This window comes from Trichinella spiralis (assembly GCF_000181795.1).
Source record: "Trichinella spiralis strain ISS 195 chromosome Unknown Scfld4, whole genome shotgun sequence".
NCBI lineage: Eukaryota > Metazoa > Nematoda > Enoplea > Trichinellida > Trichinellidae > Trichinella > Trichinella spiralis.
Window position 1 is genome coordinate 1,954,647 of NW_003526943.1, and position 15,918 is coordinate 1,970,564.

The window sequence follows — 15,918 nt, forward strand, 5'->3', positions numbered from 1 at the left end:
GACGAGCGTTGAGACACGCCTCTATTTCGCAGAGAATCGTCTGGAGCTCTCCGTCGTGCAGCAGCGCTTATCCAACAACCTTCCGTAATGATTCCTTAACCGAATGAACTAGGCGCTCCCAGTAGCCACCCATCTACGGGGCTCTTTTGGAAATGAAGTTCCATTGGATGCGGCGCCCCACGAGCTCCCTTTGCAGACGTCCACAGTCTGCCACAGCTGGCGTAATTCTGAGGCGGCTTCCTGAAATGAGCGGAAGTTGTCGAATTGTATGGTCTTCGACCTGCTTCTTCTGGCCATGAATCGTCAAAGGGCTTGCAGTACTTTTGCCGTGGTCATCTGAGGGACCAACTCTGGTGCACGGCGCAGGTTACCATGCAGGTGATCAGACACACGTACCTCGGCGGCGTGGCTCCCCTTCCCACTCAGACAAACAGAGGTCTCGCGATGTCCATGCCCACCTGTGACATAGCCAGCGCCTGGACCGCCCGATCTCTGGGTAGAGCGGCCATCCTAGGCTGAGCCGGACGGGCAGTCACGTGGCGGCACTCCATGCATTCACGTGTCATGCGCTTCACTTGATGACGTCCCTTCGGGACCCAGTAACGTTGTCGGAGGAAGGCCAGTGTCTGCTCCGCCCTGGCAGGTAGCTGCCGCTGGTGACATCGGTGAATCAATCCACTGGTCAACTCGTGATTCCCCGGGAGGATTGCCGGGTATTGCATGGACGCCGACAGGTCTGAGTTCACCAAACGATCCCCCCCTGCGCGTAACAGCCCGCACTCATCCATGTAGGGGTCGAACTGGCTGATGTGACTATGCGCTGCAACACGGCCGTGGCGCACCAATGCTTCAATCTCCGCTCGGAATTCTTTATCTTGCGTCTACTAACCGAGTGTACTTCAAAGGCATTCCGCTCGACGTTTGATTGGCCTTGAATTTCATTGGTTTTCATGCCGGCTAAATTTCATTAGTTGCTGTTGCGATGAGTTTTATTCGTTGTCGCAAACCTAAATTTTTACTGGTTGTCATTGTAATGCGTGCTATTTGTCAAATTTTGATTTCGTTTCAATGGTCAGTTTTCTGATATTCAAAGCTTTACTATTTTATGATATTTATGTGATAAAATTAATTAAAATTAATTATTTAATGAAATTCAGTGAAATGGTGAATCCACGTGATCTTTCTTACTAACAGCATCCATAACTTCTAAATTCAATTTATACTTTAATTTAAACTTATATTTAACTTCATCAAATTAAGAAACAAATTAATAGGAAGCAAACTTTTGAACAAGGCCTTTAAAATGCTCAATATTATACACGCAATTAACCAAGTCAGTTTAAATTAAAGTAAAGCGAATTTCTTAGATCTGATCAGCAGTTCTATGAATATAATTATGCACAAAAATGAAACCACAAGCAAATTTGTTAATAAACTTATAATTTTAAAGTGCTAGTCAGCTTTTAAATGTATAATTTAGCTATTACTAATATACATATAGAAGATAAACAGTAAAACTTATTATAAAAAAGTGACCATTAAAAAGAAACCAAAATTTGACAAATAGAATGCATGAAAATGAGAACCAGTAAAATATAGATTCCCAACAGCGAGTAAAATTCATCGCAACAACATCTAATGAAATTTAGCCGCCGTGTAAACCAATAAAATTTAAGACCAATCAGAGTTCTATGCAAAATATACAACCAATCAAAGTGTGAAGCGGCATGTCTTTGATGAATACTCAGGGTCTACCCCCTTCGGCGTCCTGTAGTTCCCTGGCTCCCTGCCGTTCTCTTGCCAGAGAGCGGCAATTCTTCGCGAATCGCCGGCAGTAGGCTCTGATTTAGAACAATTTCTCTAGATCGCCATACTTGTCCAGGTGTAGGGGATCTTCGGTGGTCATCAGGGCCCAAGTACCCGTCCTGACGTGCGTTCTCCCTCCGGTGGGATCAGTGGGCCGTGCTCAGGGTCTTCCTGCTTCCGCGGTCATGTTTGCGGCGGTCCCGCGAGCCATCTTGGATCGTGCCACCATTGGCTTCCCGCTACTAGCTTCGTCACAGCCACGCCCAGGCTCAGCCAGTCAGCCGGGTTGTTCTTCCCAGGGCAGTGCCTCCAGGACGCCGGTTCAACCACTTGTTGGATCTCTTCAACTCTATTTCAGACGAACGGCTTCCCACTGTTGGCTGCTGACCTTACCCATGCTAGAGCAACCTCGCTGTCGCTCGAACACGTGGTGGAGTGGACCTGCAGATCCAGCGCTGCCTATGCGTAATGCACCAGTCTCGCCGCGACCAGAGCCCCCATGAGTTCCAGTTACTTTGTGACACTTTGTTACAGTGGGAGACTCAGTCGCTATATGGGGGCGACGCGGGTTTTCGCAGTAACCAAGTTCACCAGCGCACGCGGAGCACAGGTTTCTACGCGCAGGTAAACCACCGTGCCGTAGGCCAGTTCTGACGTGTCGCAAAACGCATGGAGCTCGACACGTTTCACTTGAGCTAGTGATACAGGCACTAGCGTGCAAGGGACCTTAATGAGCGGAAGCTCCTTCATTTCCCACTTCCCCTGACCCACAGTCATTCCACGTCCTCTGGCAAGGGTTCGTCCCAGGACGTCCTGAGCTGCCATAGGGACTGGATTAAGATCTTGTCCCTTACCGTGAAGGGGGCCAAACAGCCTAGCAGGTCGAATATGCTGGATGCCGTGCGCAGCAGCTGGGGCTTGGAATCTCGGCCGTCGCGGCGTACTGTTTCCGGAGAGATAAAGGTCAGATGGTTCTTCTTGTGATCCAAATAAATTCCCAGCGTCTTCCAAAGGCATCCTTTGGCTTCTGTCGACCGTTTCTTCGTTGGGATTGCACTAAGCGCAGCCGGGACGTCGCTAGCCCACTTGTACAGATGGAACCCTCCAGATGCTATCAACTCCTCTCGTTGGGCGGCCAGCGTCCTTGCCTTATTAAGCGATTCGCAGGATGTCGCCAAGTCATCTACGTACATGTTGTGCAGCACTTCCGCTGCCGCTCGCGGTGCTGAGACCCGGTGTCGTCATACGTGCACCCTCACGGTGCTCCTGGCTAGAAAGAGGGGGCAAGTTAGCCATTCTTTTGGTTGACTTTATTTGTTAATTGGCTAGCCTGGCAATTGTATTCGCCCATATGTTTTAATATGGTGTGGCAAATTTGATCAGAAGATTATTAGCCGGCATTTAATTTCCTGAATAAATTGCTCACCTCAGTGTCGGTTCTTGCATATCCTGATTTTGAACAGCTTGCTACAGTTAACAACCTATGGATTTAGATGCGGCCTTGATTGGAAAACACGGCGACTCAAAGCAGGCGATGCTTTGGATCAGAGAAGATGTAACTCAAGGAAAAAGAAAAAACAAGCCGTTGGTCACGCAGAAGATGTAGCAGCAGATTCTGGAAGCGCCGCATAAATGGAAAGTAGCCGCTTGACGAACATTATGGGAAAGAACGCTTGCATTCAATAATATGCAATAAACAAACTCTAAAAAACCGACGATATGAAAGTGATGATGATAAATAAAATTTTAAATAATGTTGCAATTTGATGCAAACATAATTAAAATTAAATGAAATTGAATCAAATTGCAATTTAATGCAATTCAATTTAGTTAAAATAATAAACTAGCTGTATTTATGTTTCAGCTAAATTAATTTTACGGTAATTTTGTTTCAAGCTTTTGTTGCATAGTAAAATTGCAAAGTAAATAAAATATTTTTTAAATGATTTTGTTGAAAAGCTTAAAATAACGGACCACCATATATATTTTATGTAAAACAATTAAACTTACAATTGTTGTGTTTTAAACTTTCAGAATGTCATGCATAAATTGAGGAAGTAAATTTTAGTTGATATATTTAATTCATCAAATCAAAACATACACATTTAAATGCATACACATAAATCAAATAATATTTAATAACAACAATAATAATGCTATTAATTTTAATATTTGTATTTATTTATCTCATTGATACTTAACATTTGAATTAAAAAATTATTTATTAATTACACTGCTTAAGTTTTGATTGCTCTATAAGCAGAGTTGTATATAATCAAAATTTGATTTAAAATTTTGCAAAAAAACGATTTCCACATTTCAAATTTGATTAAAGTTTGCTCATACAAGAAACAATTTTGTATAAGCAGAAAACATTTGATCAGATAATTAGCATGAAAAATATTTCTCAAAATTTTAAAAATATTTTATAGAATATTTTCTCTTAAACTTTCTTAAGTTGTCACGTTAGGAGTGATGAAGTTGAAATGAAAAAAATCACTGTATCGACGACTGGTTTTGATCGAGTTTTGATAAAATTAATAAAAAAATAATTCTGCAGAAAAGGAAAATTATTGTTACGAGAAAATAAAGTCAGATGCATTTTATTTTATATTTAAAAATGAAATTAAACAAAACAAACTCAAAATCAGAAGTGAATTAATCAAGAAATCAATTGAGCTGGCTTATATCCATCACGCTGTTGTTGTTATTGGTGGTGGTGTTGCATAAGTGAAAATGGAATTCAATTAAGCCGTGCTACGTCGTTTTGAATAGTTGTAATGGAGAAGCCGCTTTTCATATGCAATTCGGTTTTTGTAGGAAATAAATTTGTTCAAAAAAATATAAAATAATGAGAAAAGTATTTGATTTTTCAAACATGCAGCAAAAACAATGTTTTGACTTGATGTTTGGGTCCAATTGTGCAACATTTGTTGAAGTGATGTATTGCATTTAATTATTGTCAGCAGATGATGATCATACTAGCGGATAACGATTCATTATCATCAGAAAAGACCAGTGAGTTATTGGTGAACAGTATTATTGGGTAAAATTTAATTTTAAATGGAAAGAATTGCAAAGCAATTCTGATTCTGTGACTATGGCGTTGGCGTTCAATTTCATCATTGTCATCTGCATCTGTAATGTCAGCATTGTCGGATGATGATGATAAAATGAACTCGGAAAGCGGAAACACGGGCATCAACTGGTGCTCTTCTCTATTAACAGATAGTTGAATGTAAATTTTTTAATTAATCTTTGTCAGCTGGGCACCAGTGAATTGTTCCTAGTAGTCGTAGTAGTTCCTTGTGTTTATCGTCTACGCTAAGCAAAGAAGCTGTATCGATCAGAGATGCGTGCGTATGTGTAGTTTGTCTGTGTCGCTCGTCTGATTGGCTGCAGAGGTGCAAAGTTTTCGGCAAATCCAAGCTAAACTTGCTCAGCAAGCCATTTTGCTTTTAAATTCAAGATCAACATTAGCAATTTTCCATAATATCAACTGTTGGCTGTCTGACGCACAGCATATTCCCAAAAACGCATACCCCTCTCCGCAGAGCAACACGAAAAGCATGCAATTTATATTCAAAGAAGCGGTCACAGTCAGTTGGTGCACCCTGCTGCTGGCATTTTTGGTCAGCCAGACCGCGTCTCAGTTGACATTCTCTTCCGGATGGGGCAAACGAACCACCGCTGAACCGATAGGAAAAGCATCCTATTGCGCTCATCTGGATCAAGATATTCTGCAACTGATTCAACAAATCATCACGGTACATATTTCATTTGAAAACTTTTTTATTCAATTCATTTATTCTTATTTTTCGTTTTTATTCATACTTTTTTCTTTTTCAATCAGGAATATCACATTCAATATCAAAAATGCATAAATGAAGGTCCGGCGTATAGTATTTTTCCAGCAAGCAGGTAATGCAACAAATTATTCAATCTTATTCATATTTATTATTATTTACATGATCACTTTACAAAATTTAAAATTCAATTTAATATTTCAATTAAAATTACATAAATATATTTCAAAACAAAGAATTATATATACATATCATGCTTATTTATTCATATTTTAACACGAGCATTTCAACATTAATTCAGTAATATTCATATAAATTCAAATAAAAATTTCGAAATATTTAAAAAGTCATAATTCAAAAAATTTTAAAGAAATCAGATTGCTGGTATGAAAAAAAACTATATTTACTGAATAGCAAATGTTCAAAATTTCTACATTGAAACTTTAAAGAAGATCTGAATAACTGTACAACTGTAAAAATTTAATCATTTGTAATGTTTTTTATTGAATTTTGATGAAAATAAATTTTATTATTTTCTTAACAGCAATTTGAATTGTATTAGACTTTTTTTCAAAGCTTTAATTTACAATCGAACTTGAACAGATAGCTTTTTTATTTAGAGTTTAATTTTAATTTAATTATATTTGAAACATTTCAAATCTGCTCACAACTCAACTTATAAGGGCAATAATAATTCTGTAAAATTTGAATATATGTTTTCAGAATCTTTAATCAAAATTGTTCATGAATTGTAAATACATGCAATTATACTCAAACAAAATACTTTACAAACGAATGCGAATAGGATTTGTACAATTTTCAATAATGTTACAAGTTGCGTCAATAACCAAGTAATTAAACAAACAGATCAAGCTAAATAGAACAATTATTAGTTAGAGATATTCATTTGCTTTTCATTTAATATATTATTATTGATAAATGAATATATTCATTTCCAACAATGTACAAACAATATTACATGGATGATATATGCACGAGTATTATTAAACATGCGAACGAACATTTTTTCAATTTAAGGATAAAAATTAATTTTTTGTCATTTATTATTAAATATATTGAAAATTTATTTTTAAATTATAATCTTTGCAATATAATGCGAATAATAAACACAATAATTTCTGCTTGTCATTGGATTCAGGATTTAATTTTAGGAAAAATTTTCTTTCTCCTTTTCTGTCAAAATCTTGAACGTGGTTGTGCAATAAAATGGAAAATAAAAACCATTGTAATTGTTAAATTTAAAATAAAATTAATTAATCGGAATACACTTGTGCGCAATTGTAAATTGCAACAAATTTTCATTGTGATTTCTACTCTCATTTCGAACATCATTGCATAAATATATATATATATATATTCATAGTGACAAAAGGTTTATGCTTTTTCAAAGTTGTTAAATTTATGACGGACAACGGAAATAAAAGGGGAGAAGAAGAGACAAAAGAAAAGTTAGAAATAATGAAAATTTCGTAATATCTCTAACAGCAAGCTGCTTATAAATAGCAAACGTCAAATTAAGAAAAAACAATAAAATATACTTTAGTGCTTTAATCAATTTTAATTTTTAATCTTGATCTTCATCCAAATGATCATTGTCATATATATTCACTGAACGCATTGTTGATAATGAATTTTAATACTTTGCCATTCAAAAGACTTTTGACGTTCTTACGTGAAAACAAATTTAAATAAAATAAATTATGTTTTCATTTAAATGTAAAATTGAATAGAATATGAAGCTATTATATGAAGAGGTTTCATTTATTTATTCTTTTTTTCATAAAAATATTTACTTTCAGAACGTTCAACAGCCGTTCAAAAAGTTGAAGCGCAATAATAAGCATTTTACCATAAGCATCATCTTTTCACCTGAATAATGAATCCCTCCTATTTATTATACATCTGCTTGTATGGTCAGGAAAGATTTCAATAAATTTGTTAACGTACACATTAGAACGGTGTTTCGTCAATAATAAAATATAATTTTCATTCAGATGTCAGCAATATGTCTAGAAAAATATTAAAACTTATTAACAAATGTTCACTTTACTATTTACAACAAAAAATTATCCATTTTAATATATAAATTAAAAAAAACAAAACAATTCTTATTGTTGATTCAATAGCTCCTTTGATTTCAATTTATCAATAATTCAATAATTCTTTTGATCAGGTGCTATTGACATTCAACAAAAACATAAATATATCCATTATAAAAATCACTTGAAAAATACATATTTCCAAAAAAGAATTATAAAGTTCAATTTGTAAATTACAATCCAGGCCCATCAAATTGAGTATGCAAGATTGAAAATTATTTTAAAAAATCATTTTCATAACAGTTACAGCCAAAAAAATAAATTAGATTTAAAAAAATAAAGAATCTGCATTAGATATAGTTATTGATATTGACCAAGAGCTTATCACAGCTAGCCAAATAAAGATTTCAGTTCCCTTTCCGTATCTTTGGGTGAAGTAACCCGATGTCCAATTGTGCGAGGATCTTCAAAAATTTCATAATCATTTCCTCCCTGAAACTGAATTCATTTAAAAAAACCAAAAGAGGAAAACATTTCACATGTATATTTTTTAAAAAAAATTAATAATCATAATCACCGGAAAAGTTCGATCACCAAAAAAATAAATTTCACGAAAATCATCTTTTTCTAGAAACTGCAAACAGTACCGCTTGTCCCAGCCTACCGGAAACACGTCAATGCTAATTTGTCCCCCTTTAAAAAAAAGAACAATTTATTTCATTTATTCATCACAATAAAATATTGTAATGAACAAAAATATATAAATTAATTAATAAAGCCCACCGATGCTGAAGTGCAACCCGTATTTTTCTACGGGAAACCTTTTCCGCAATTCTTCGATGAACTTTTCGCGAATTTTATGCTTCTGAAAAATTTTTATTATTAATTAAAGTAACAATAAAAACTCAAAATTGAAAACTTCGTCATATTCAACAAATTCGTTTCGTTCATTCTGACTACAACTGCGACCAATTGGCGACACATTCAACATTCCCTTTCGAAATTCTATAAAATTTCCTCTGAAAATAAAAAATAACAATTCCAAAAAAATTAAAAATTAATAATTTTAAACCTTTTCACAGGCAGTTTCACTTCAGACAAATAATGCAGGCAGTAGTTAATAAATTCTTGCAATTTTTCTTCACCAGTAACTTCTTGAATAGTCTACCAAAAACAGGCTCATATTTTTCACTTTGAAAAAATTCTAATTTCAACGTTTCAATATACAATCAATAAATTTATCCATGCGAACTGCGAAAAAGAAAACATCACATGCAATTACATATTCAAATGTTAGCAAATGTAGATATAAATTAATACATAAATCAAACTTCACACGAAATCAAAAAGATATTTACATTTCAATTGGTTCAGATTAAACAGATTGTAATTACCGCGGTTGGGAACTGTTGATTCTTTTTAGCCACGAAGAGTCCATTTTCCGCAAACACGTATTCGAAAAGGTCACAAGCTGAAATTTTACAACACCCCAATAAAGCAATGAAATTATTTTCAACATTTTCCATACCATCTTTCAGGTTGAGATCCAACTGTTCCAACACTTTGTCAATGTCAGAACCACCAACTACAGCAAGTGGAATTTTCTTACTTAATGAACGCAAATATTCCAAAAAATCTTTATCAATTTTCTACAAATATTAAAAAATTAATAACAAATATCAGAAAAAAATCTATTCGACTCAAATGAAGTCAACCTGTCTGGGCCTTGTTAATGTACCGTCGACGTCAAACAGGCAAATTCTTTTTACTGACATTTCTTTTCAAATATTTAACCTCAGAAGTTTCGACAAAAATACCCAAAATTTACAAAATCTGGAAAACGAAAACAACATTACGCACATTCTTTTTCACAATGTATGCACGATAAAATAAGAAATTAAAAAATTGAACTCTCCAACTCCGAGGAACATATTTAAGAAAAACAATTCAAATTTGAATATGAAAAATATTTCAGAATACCAAAGATAATAATATATAAATAATAATACACGTCTATTGATCACGGAGAAGACTTTGAAGCGGCCGCAACCACTGCAAGTTGACCAAAATGCACTAATGGACAAAATTTCCAATAGTCCTTTATAACATTTGAACAATGTAAATAATAATTGTAAATGTCGGCAAAAATGTCAAAACTTTTATGAAAATACCACAACCTTTGCATAATTTTGAAATATCAAACAAAACATTTGAAAATAATGCAACAAAAAATTTACGATTTTTCAAAATCAAATCAATTGATCAAAATTCAAAACTGATTCCACAAAAAAGAACCACTAAATCAATCATCCCTTCATAAAAAAAGTACAACATAAACTACCGTATAACAAAACGTAAGTATTATTTTGTTTTTTTGTGAAATTCCTTTTTTTTTGAAATTTATTCTTGAAGTATAATTTACATTCTCTTGAAGTAATAGATAAAATTAATAGTGTAATAGAAATTTAAGCAAATTACAAAGCTGTGAACAGTGTGAAGCTTTTTACTGGATACTGTTAACAACAAATACTCATCGAATGTTTGTTATCGTTGTAGTGGTGTTTATGTTTGCAACGATTTTACACATCTTATTTCTTTGACGTCAGACAGCTGTTTCTATTGATTTAAGGCTACAGTCCAAAGACTGATGAGATCCGATCTGGATAAAGGCATGATAAAAAACAGCTTTCTTGTTGTATTCAGTGTCCAGTGTACCAATTTGAAAATACTGAATTTTTTTTACTTTTGTAAAATTTACAACTTTACAAAGTAGAAGTTATTTTTAAAATCAAAACAGAAAAAAAGTTTTAGAATGAGTAATTTTTTGTAAGTGATGTTGAAAATTGCTCAAAATCAGTGAAATGGAATGAATGATTTGAATAACAATTAAGTAGAATGAATAATTGTTGGTCAATTGATCAAAATGCTGCTCTGGTGCAAAATAAAATTCATAAATAGTGAGTAAAAAATAAAAATAAATAAATTTCGTAAGAGGCACTTATGGATTGTATAAAAGCAGAGAATCCGGAAATGTTTGCAAACAGCAAAATGAATGAATTGTGATTGATTTCAGATAAAACAACAAGTTGATGGCAGAGAGGGAGAAAGAGAGAGAGAAAGTGGAAGAAGAGGAGAGCAAGAATAAAACTGATTTTTCACTGCATCATCAACGTTTTCAAATTTCGATCTAAAATTATCTCCTTGCAATCTTTGAAAACCCGCCTGATGTTGTCCGTGTCGATTGCGGTTGTGAAGTGATAAAAAAATGGCTGTGCTTTATTCTTACGAACAGAATCGAACAAGCCCAAAAAGAAAAATTGTACATCGTGCAGGCTGTGTGGATTTCCTTGGAAATTTTCAAAATGATCACGAATATCCGAACGTGTAATTTTCTCTGAAAAACAGCAAAACAAAACAAAAAAATAATAATAATAAACCATGCTAAATCGAAAGCAAATAAACAAAAATAACAATATACCTGACAGAAGATCGGTTTTGTTGAAAAACAGTATAAAGGAGATGTCGGAAAAGAATCGATTGTTGACGATGGTGTCGTATACTTCACGAGATTCGAGCAGGCGATTTTTTCGCCTATCTTCCAACAAAACCTAAAAAAATTATCATTATTATTAAAAATTGCAAATGACAATCAATCTGCATATTATTCCGAGCCTCCAAGCTTACTTGATCGTACTCGTTGCTGGCAACTAGAAACAAAATCGAAGTCACACCTTCGAAACATTCGAACCACTTTTGCCTCTGTGATCTCTGACCACCGACATCGATAAATCTGAAAACGTTCACTTGTCGACACATCCCAAATTTGAATTATTTCACAATTTTTCAATACAAACCTGAATGGTACATTTTGAATATCAAACACGTGTTCGGTTATGGCTCGAGTTGCTTTTCTGCACAACAGAATGTCTCTGTTCGACGGCGCATAGCTCTGAAAATAAATTATTTTTTTTCATCGCATCCCACTCGTCCACTAACAAAATCGACAACATACAGCCTGACTAATTCTGGCAATGTTTTCGAAAAAATATTTGCACGAATCTGGCTGAAAATTTAAATATTCAAAAAAAACAATAATAAATTGATAATAAATTACAAGCTGAAATTCACGACGTCGTTCAAATGTTTCTCTGATTGCCGAATCGTTCCACAGTTCTGTAACCAACGGTGCGCATTTGGTGAATGTTTCGGCCACGTTTAAGCGTTGGGCGGAAAATTCGGCCGGGCAAAGCCTTAGAATTTCAAAATTGACTAGAAAAATATTTCTACCCAATTTGTTATTATTTTTTTTATATTTAAAAAAGAAAATTCTACGCGAAAACTTATAAAATATCCCATTATTAAAAAAAGAGTTTACTGTGCTGAAAAAAACACCGTCACATTACACGATTAAATTTTATATTTTTCAAAACTAGCTAGCTTTGCAAATTGCAGAAACCTTTTCTGAAAAAGATGACAAATCATAAAAGAGCTTCTTATCAGAAAAAAGAATCATTACGAAATTTATTAAAGTAGACTGCTAAGGGAATTAATTTTTAAATTGAAAATACTGAAAATACTCGTACTTGGCAAATTGTTGAGATAAATTTGTAGACTGTTCCGGATATTGCCATACAATGTCGTCGAAAAATTTGCGCGCAGCAATTAATATTCGCATGCCGTTGAGAATGTTTGCAAAAATAAGCAGTTTGTATTCGTATATTTCATCGACCGTAAATTCACCACGCCCATGGATTATTACCATTTGCTTGAGAAAAGTGGATTTTCCCGACTCGCCCGTGCCAAGCAGCAGAACCGAAATCTAGAAATCAAAAATGAAAAGCTATTTGAAAACAAAAACTGATATAGTTCCCAACTAGGCACTCTGTTGACCAATCTATAATGGTGAAAATGTACAATTCGATTTGTCACACTTCGCAATGAAAAGTCAATTAATAAAACTGACTGTTCGCATGCTGTTAAATTTGTATTCAGCTTCACAAAAAATTCAATCATGGTTAAGCACAAAATTCCTTGGATAAAGGAATCAATTCCATTAAAAAAATTTTTTCAGTATTCTTCTACTTGAATCACTAAATACACATGTGCTTAGATGTGATTATCCAAACCCTTCATCATCTCAAATTGCAAATTAGACACGCTTCTTATTAAGAAAAACATAGTTGCTTTGTTTGAAGTCTATTTCAGTCATTTATTCAACAAAATATATGTTTATAATTGAATATAAAATAAGAAATAACTATTGCAACTGTAGACAAATTCTTCTGTTTACATTTTTTTCACAATGACTAATCTGCATTGCCATATAGATCACTTGAGGATACATGTAAAATTTTTTTAATAACGCCAATATTTCACCAAATTAAAGTATGAAAAACCGTCTGTAATAAATAACCACTTATAAAAGATGAAGAATATGAAAAATAAATGCATTAAAAAATCATTACTACTGCAGACAATGGTAAAATAATTTTGCATTAGAAGTATACATTTAAAATGAAATTTCTTTTTAAAGTCTTAAATAAACAACTACTCTTTTGGAAAATTAATCAAAATAAATTCGGATCATAAACTGAGGGTGGAACTGCGCCTCACCAACCTCTCGTCGGAGTTTCTTCTTCTGCTTTTTTAATTCAACATCAATTCTCTTGCTTTGAAGTTTATTGCTGTCAGGCCATGTACAATCGCAAAGCAAATTAGACAAAGAGCACATTAAAACTTTGAATCAACAATATCTGACCAGCTAAACAAATACAGTAAGTGCTACAGTGTAGAAAAAAGTTTACTTTATTATTAATTGTAAAAAGTCATTAATCATCTACATATATTTTAATACTTGCATTAATTAAAGTAACTATTAAAATTTTTTTTATTATAATTCATTATTAAAGTAGTGAAAAAAGTTTTATAACGGTAAAAAATAAAAAATAGCTTTTTAAAATTTATTCATTATTATCTATGTTTAAACAAATTTCAGCATTTATTTCAGTGTAAAAGTGTTATGAACTGATATTTTAAATGTTAAATATCCGACAAATATTTATCTTTTATTATGTTTTGTAATGTTAAGATTTTTTTTCTGATTACTAATACAGTAATATTTTCAAGAATGCATTAGTTGAACTTGCACATCAGTAGAGAAACTTGTTCTGTTCATCAACAACTTTTAAAAAGAAGTACACTGTGAAAATAATAAAAGTTGTAAATTTCCTGAACAGTTAAACGATTGGACACACAGAACAATACTGCAGTACTGAAAATGAGAACGGGAATATAAATTCTTAAAATATGCATGCAGTTCAGCCTGCTGAAATTTTGCAATATTTTCGAACTGTTTTTCTTAGAATATGATTTTAGATTGACTCTAAGATTGTGAGCTTCCAATGGTATTTTATTATTTTTGCGAAGTAGCATTGAAAATTCACAAAATGCTTCAGAAACAGAAGTAAGCATTTCAAAACAATTTTTTAAATATACTGATAAAGTTTATTACATGTTCATCTCTCATGCATAATAAATATTCTAAACTCGCTAATTCCCCTACCTCCAAGAAACAGAAGTCGGTATTAATTATGCAGCTATTCCAATGCAAATATCTGTCATTTGATAACATCCAGTTTTTTACTGAAAACACTTTATTGTTTTAATTTTAAAAAGCGATTTTTATCATTGCATATTTCTCATTCTTTTCTAAAAAGAATTTATATATTTATATGCATTATTGTTCACTCGTATTCATTTAAAATTGTGTACATATTTTTCAAGTTTATAGTAAAATTGTCCTGTGCTTTATTATGAACTCTTTCTGCGATAAATCGTGAATTAAAATTTTGGAAAAAAATATTAATCTATTATAATTAGAAATAAGATGGCAATAATTTCAATAATTATTCAGAAAATGCCCAACACTTTGTCTTTTTCTTTTATTTCAAAATAATGCAGAATTATTTTCAATTAAATTGCCAGTAATAAGCTCATATTGGTGAGCTAAATGGCACTGAGCAAAGCATTATGAAATTACAGCTGATAAGATGCAAATGCAACGATCATTGAACGGCTATGAGTCTCTTTTAAAGGTTAAGTAAATAATATGCACAAATATTGATTGTTGCAATTTGATCTGAGCCTTTTAATAAGACAATTCTAATAAAGCGGACAAACTTCTTAATCAAAATGAGATAACGAAAAATGAATCCAGAAAATTATAATTTCGAAAATGCAATAAAAAATTACATATCAAATTGTAAAATATTAAACAAAAATTTAAAACAACATAACTTAGGCAAATGTAGTTTTAATTTATATAAACTATTTCAAAAAGTAAAAAGAAAACATTTTAAATAGTTCAATGCACATCTCCAAGATACAATATGATATGATAATCAAGAGAAGTAAAAGTTTATTACAATTTCAATTAAAAATTTCTAAAATCTGAAATTTCCCTGCAGTATACAAGTATAAATTTTAAATACAGTTAGCCATCTTGAATTTTATTGATTTTCATTTGTTATATTTTAATGTTAAAATTAATTTCCATTCTAAAACTTTTCGCAGTTATAAGTTCATTTATGTAATTAACTGAACTTATAATTTGTTGAATAATAGGTAATTGAAAATACATAATATACTGTTTATAAATAATAAAATGCATAAATAACAAATTTTGTATTCATAAAATGTGGATATTGCTGTTTGAAACATAGTTTTCCGGACTTGAAAAGAATCGTCCCTGGGTGGGCTCGAACCACCAACCTTTCGGTTAACAGCCGAATGCGCTAGCCGATTGCGCCACAGAGACACGGAGGAACATCTTTATCTATACGCATAAATAGGAATGAACGATAATATTCTTGATAACTTTATAATTATATATATGTTTTTTTATTATTTATGTTAGTACATTATATTTTATATATCTTAAATTTTGTAGCTGCAAGCAATTAAAGTTTCAATTCAGATATTACACTTATTTCACGTCAGTTGATGGAAAGTTGCAACTGTTGCAGTACATTATTCTTTTTCACATTGAAATTACCACTTTAAAATTTATAAATTAATTATCAAATTATTTGTTTTTTCTTTCATTTAAAATCAAAGGAGAAAAAGGAAATTTCACTATATAATTTAAAGTTTTACATTAAGCTGTAAGTTTAAACCACTTTTCATTATTCTTTAAAGTTTCATATAGTTTTGAAATTCAGTTTCAGTTTCAGTGGTGTAATTGACGC

At 32.6% G+C, this 15,918-nt stretch overlaps 4 protein-coding genes and 1 non-coding gene across 5 annotated transcripts; all 5 read right to left on the bottom strand.

The window, feature by feature from the left end:
- Positions 1-108: 108 nt before the first annotated feature.
- On the bottom strand, positions 109-2,999 carry Tsp_00482 (hypothetical protein). The gene is made up of 3 exons (XM_003376236.1): positions 2,661-2,999; positions 459-881; positions 109-240 (listed from the first exon to the last, which is right to left on the bottom strand). The coding sequence occupies exons 1-3, from the start codon at positions 2,997-2,999 to the stop codon at positions 109-111; spliced, it is 894 nt and encodes a 297-aa protein (XP_003376284.1).
- A 2,058-nt stretch (positions 3,000-5,057) lies between these two features.
- Positions 5,058-5,579, bottom strand: Tsp_00481 (homeobox protein HMX1). The gene is made up of 2 exons (XM_003376237.1): positions 5,349-5,579; positions 5,058-5,261 (listed from the first exon to the last, which is right to left on the bottom strand). The coding sequence occupies exons 1-2, from the start codon at positions 5,577-5,579 to the stop codon at positions 5,058-5,060; spliced, it is 435 nt and encodes a 144-aa protein (XP_003376285.1).
- Positions 5,580-8,062: 2,483 nt separating this feature from the next.
- On the bottom strand, positions 8,063-9,447 carry Tsp_00480 (phosphomannomutase 2). The gene is made up of 7 exons (XM_003376238.1): positions 9,388-9,447; positions 9,067-9,321; positions 8,745-8,836; positions 8,592-8,691; positions 8,456-8,537; positions 8,250-8,365; positions 8,063-8,170 (listed from the first exon to the last, which is right to left on the bottom strand). Exons 1-7 carry the CDS (start codon positions 9,445-9,447, stop codon positions 8,063-8,065), a joined length of 813 nt encoding a protein of 270 aa, XP_003376286.1.
- A 245-nt stretch (positions 9,448-9,692) lies between these two features.
- Positions 9,693-13,403, bottom strand: Tsp_00479 (guanine nucleotide-binding protein alpha-12 subunit). The gene is made up of 10 exons (XM_003376239.1): positions 13,290-13,403; positions 12,256-12,491; positions 11,787-11,922; positions 11,685-11,735; positions 11,554-11,621; positions 11,367-11,526; positions 11,151-11,280; positions 10,891-11,066; positions 10,281-10,400; positions 9,693-9,770 (listed from the first exon to the last, which is right to left on the bottom strand). The coding sequence occupies exons 1-10, from the start codon at positions 13,401-13,403 to the stop codon at positions 9,693-9,695; spliced, it is 1,269 nt and encodes a 422-aa protein (XP_003376287.1).
- Positions 13,404-15,414: 2,011 nt separating this feature from the next.
- Positions 15,415-15,488, bottom strand: Tsp_00478. The gene has a single exon. It is a non-coding gene; the product is annotated as a tRNA-Asn (tRNA).
- Positions 15,489-15,918: the final 430 nt, after the last annotated feature.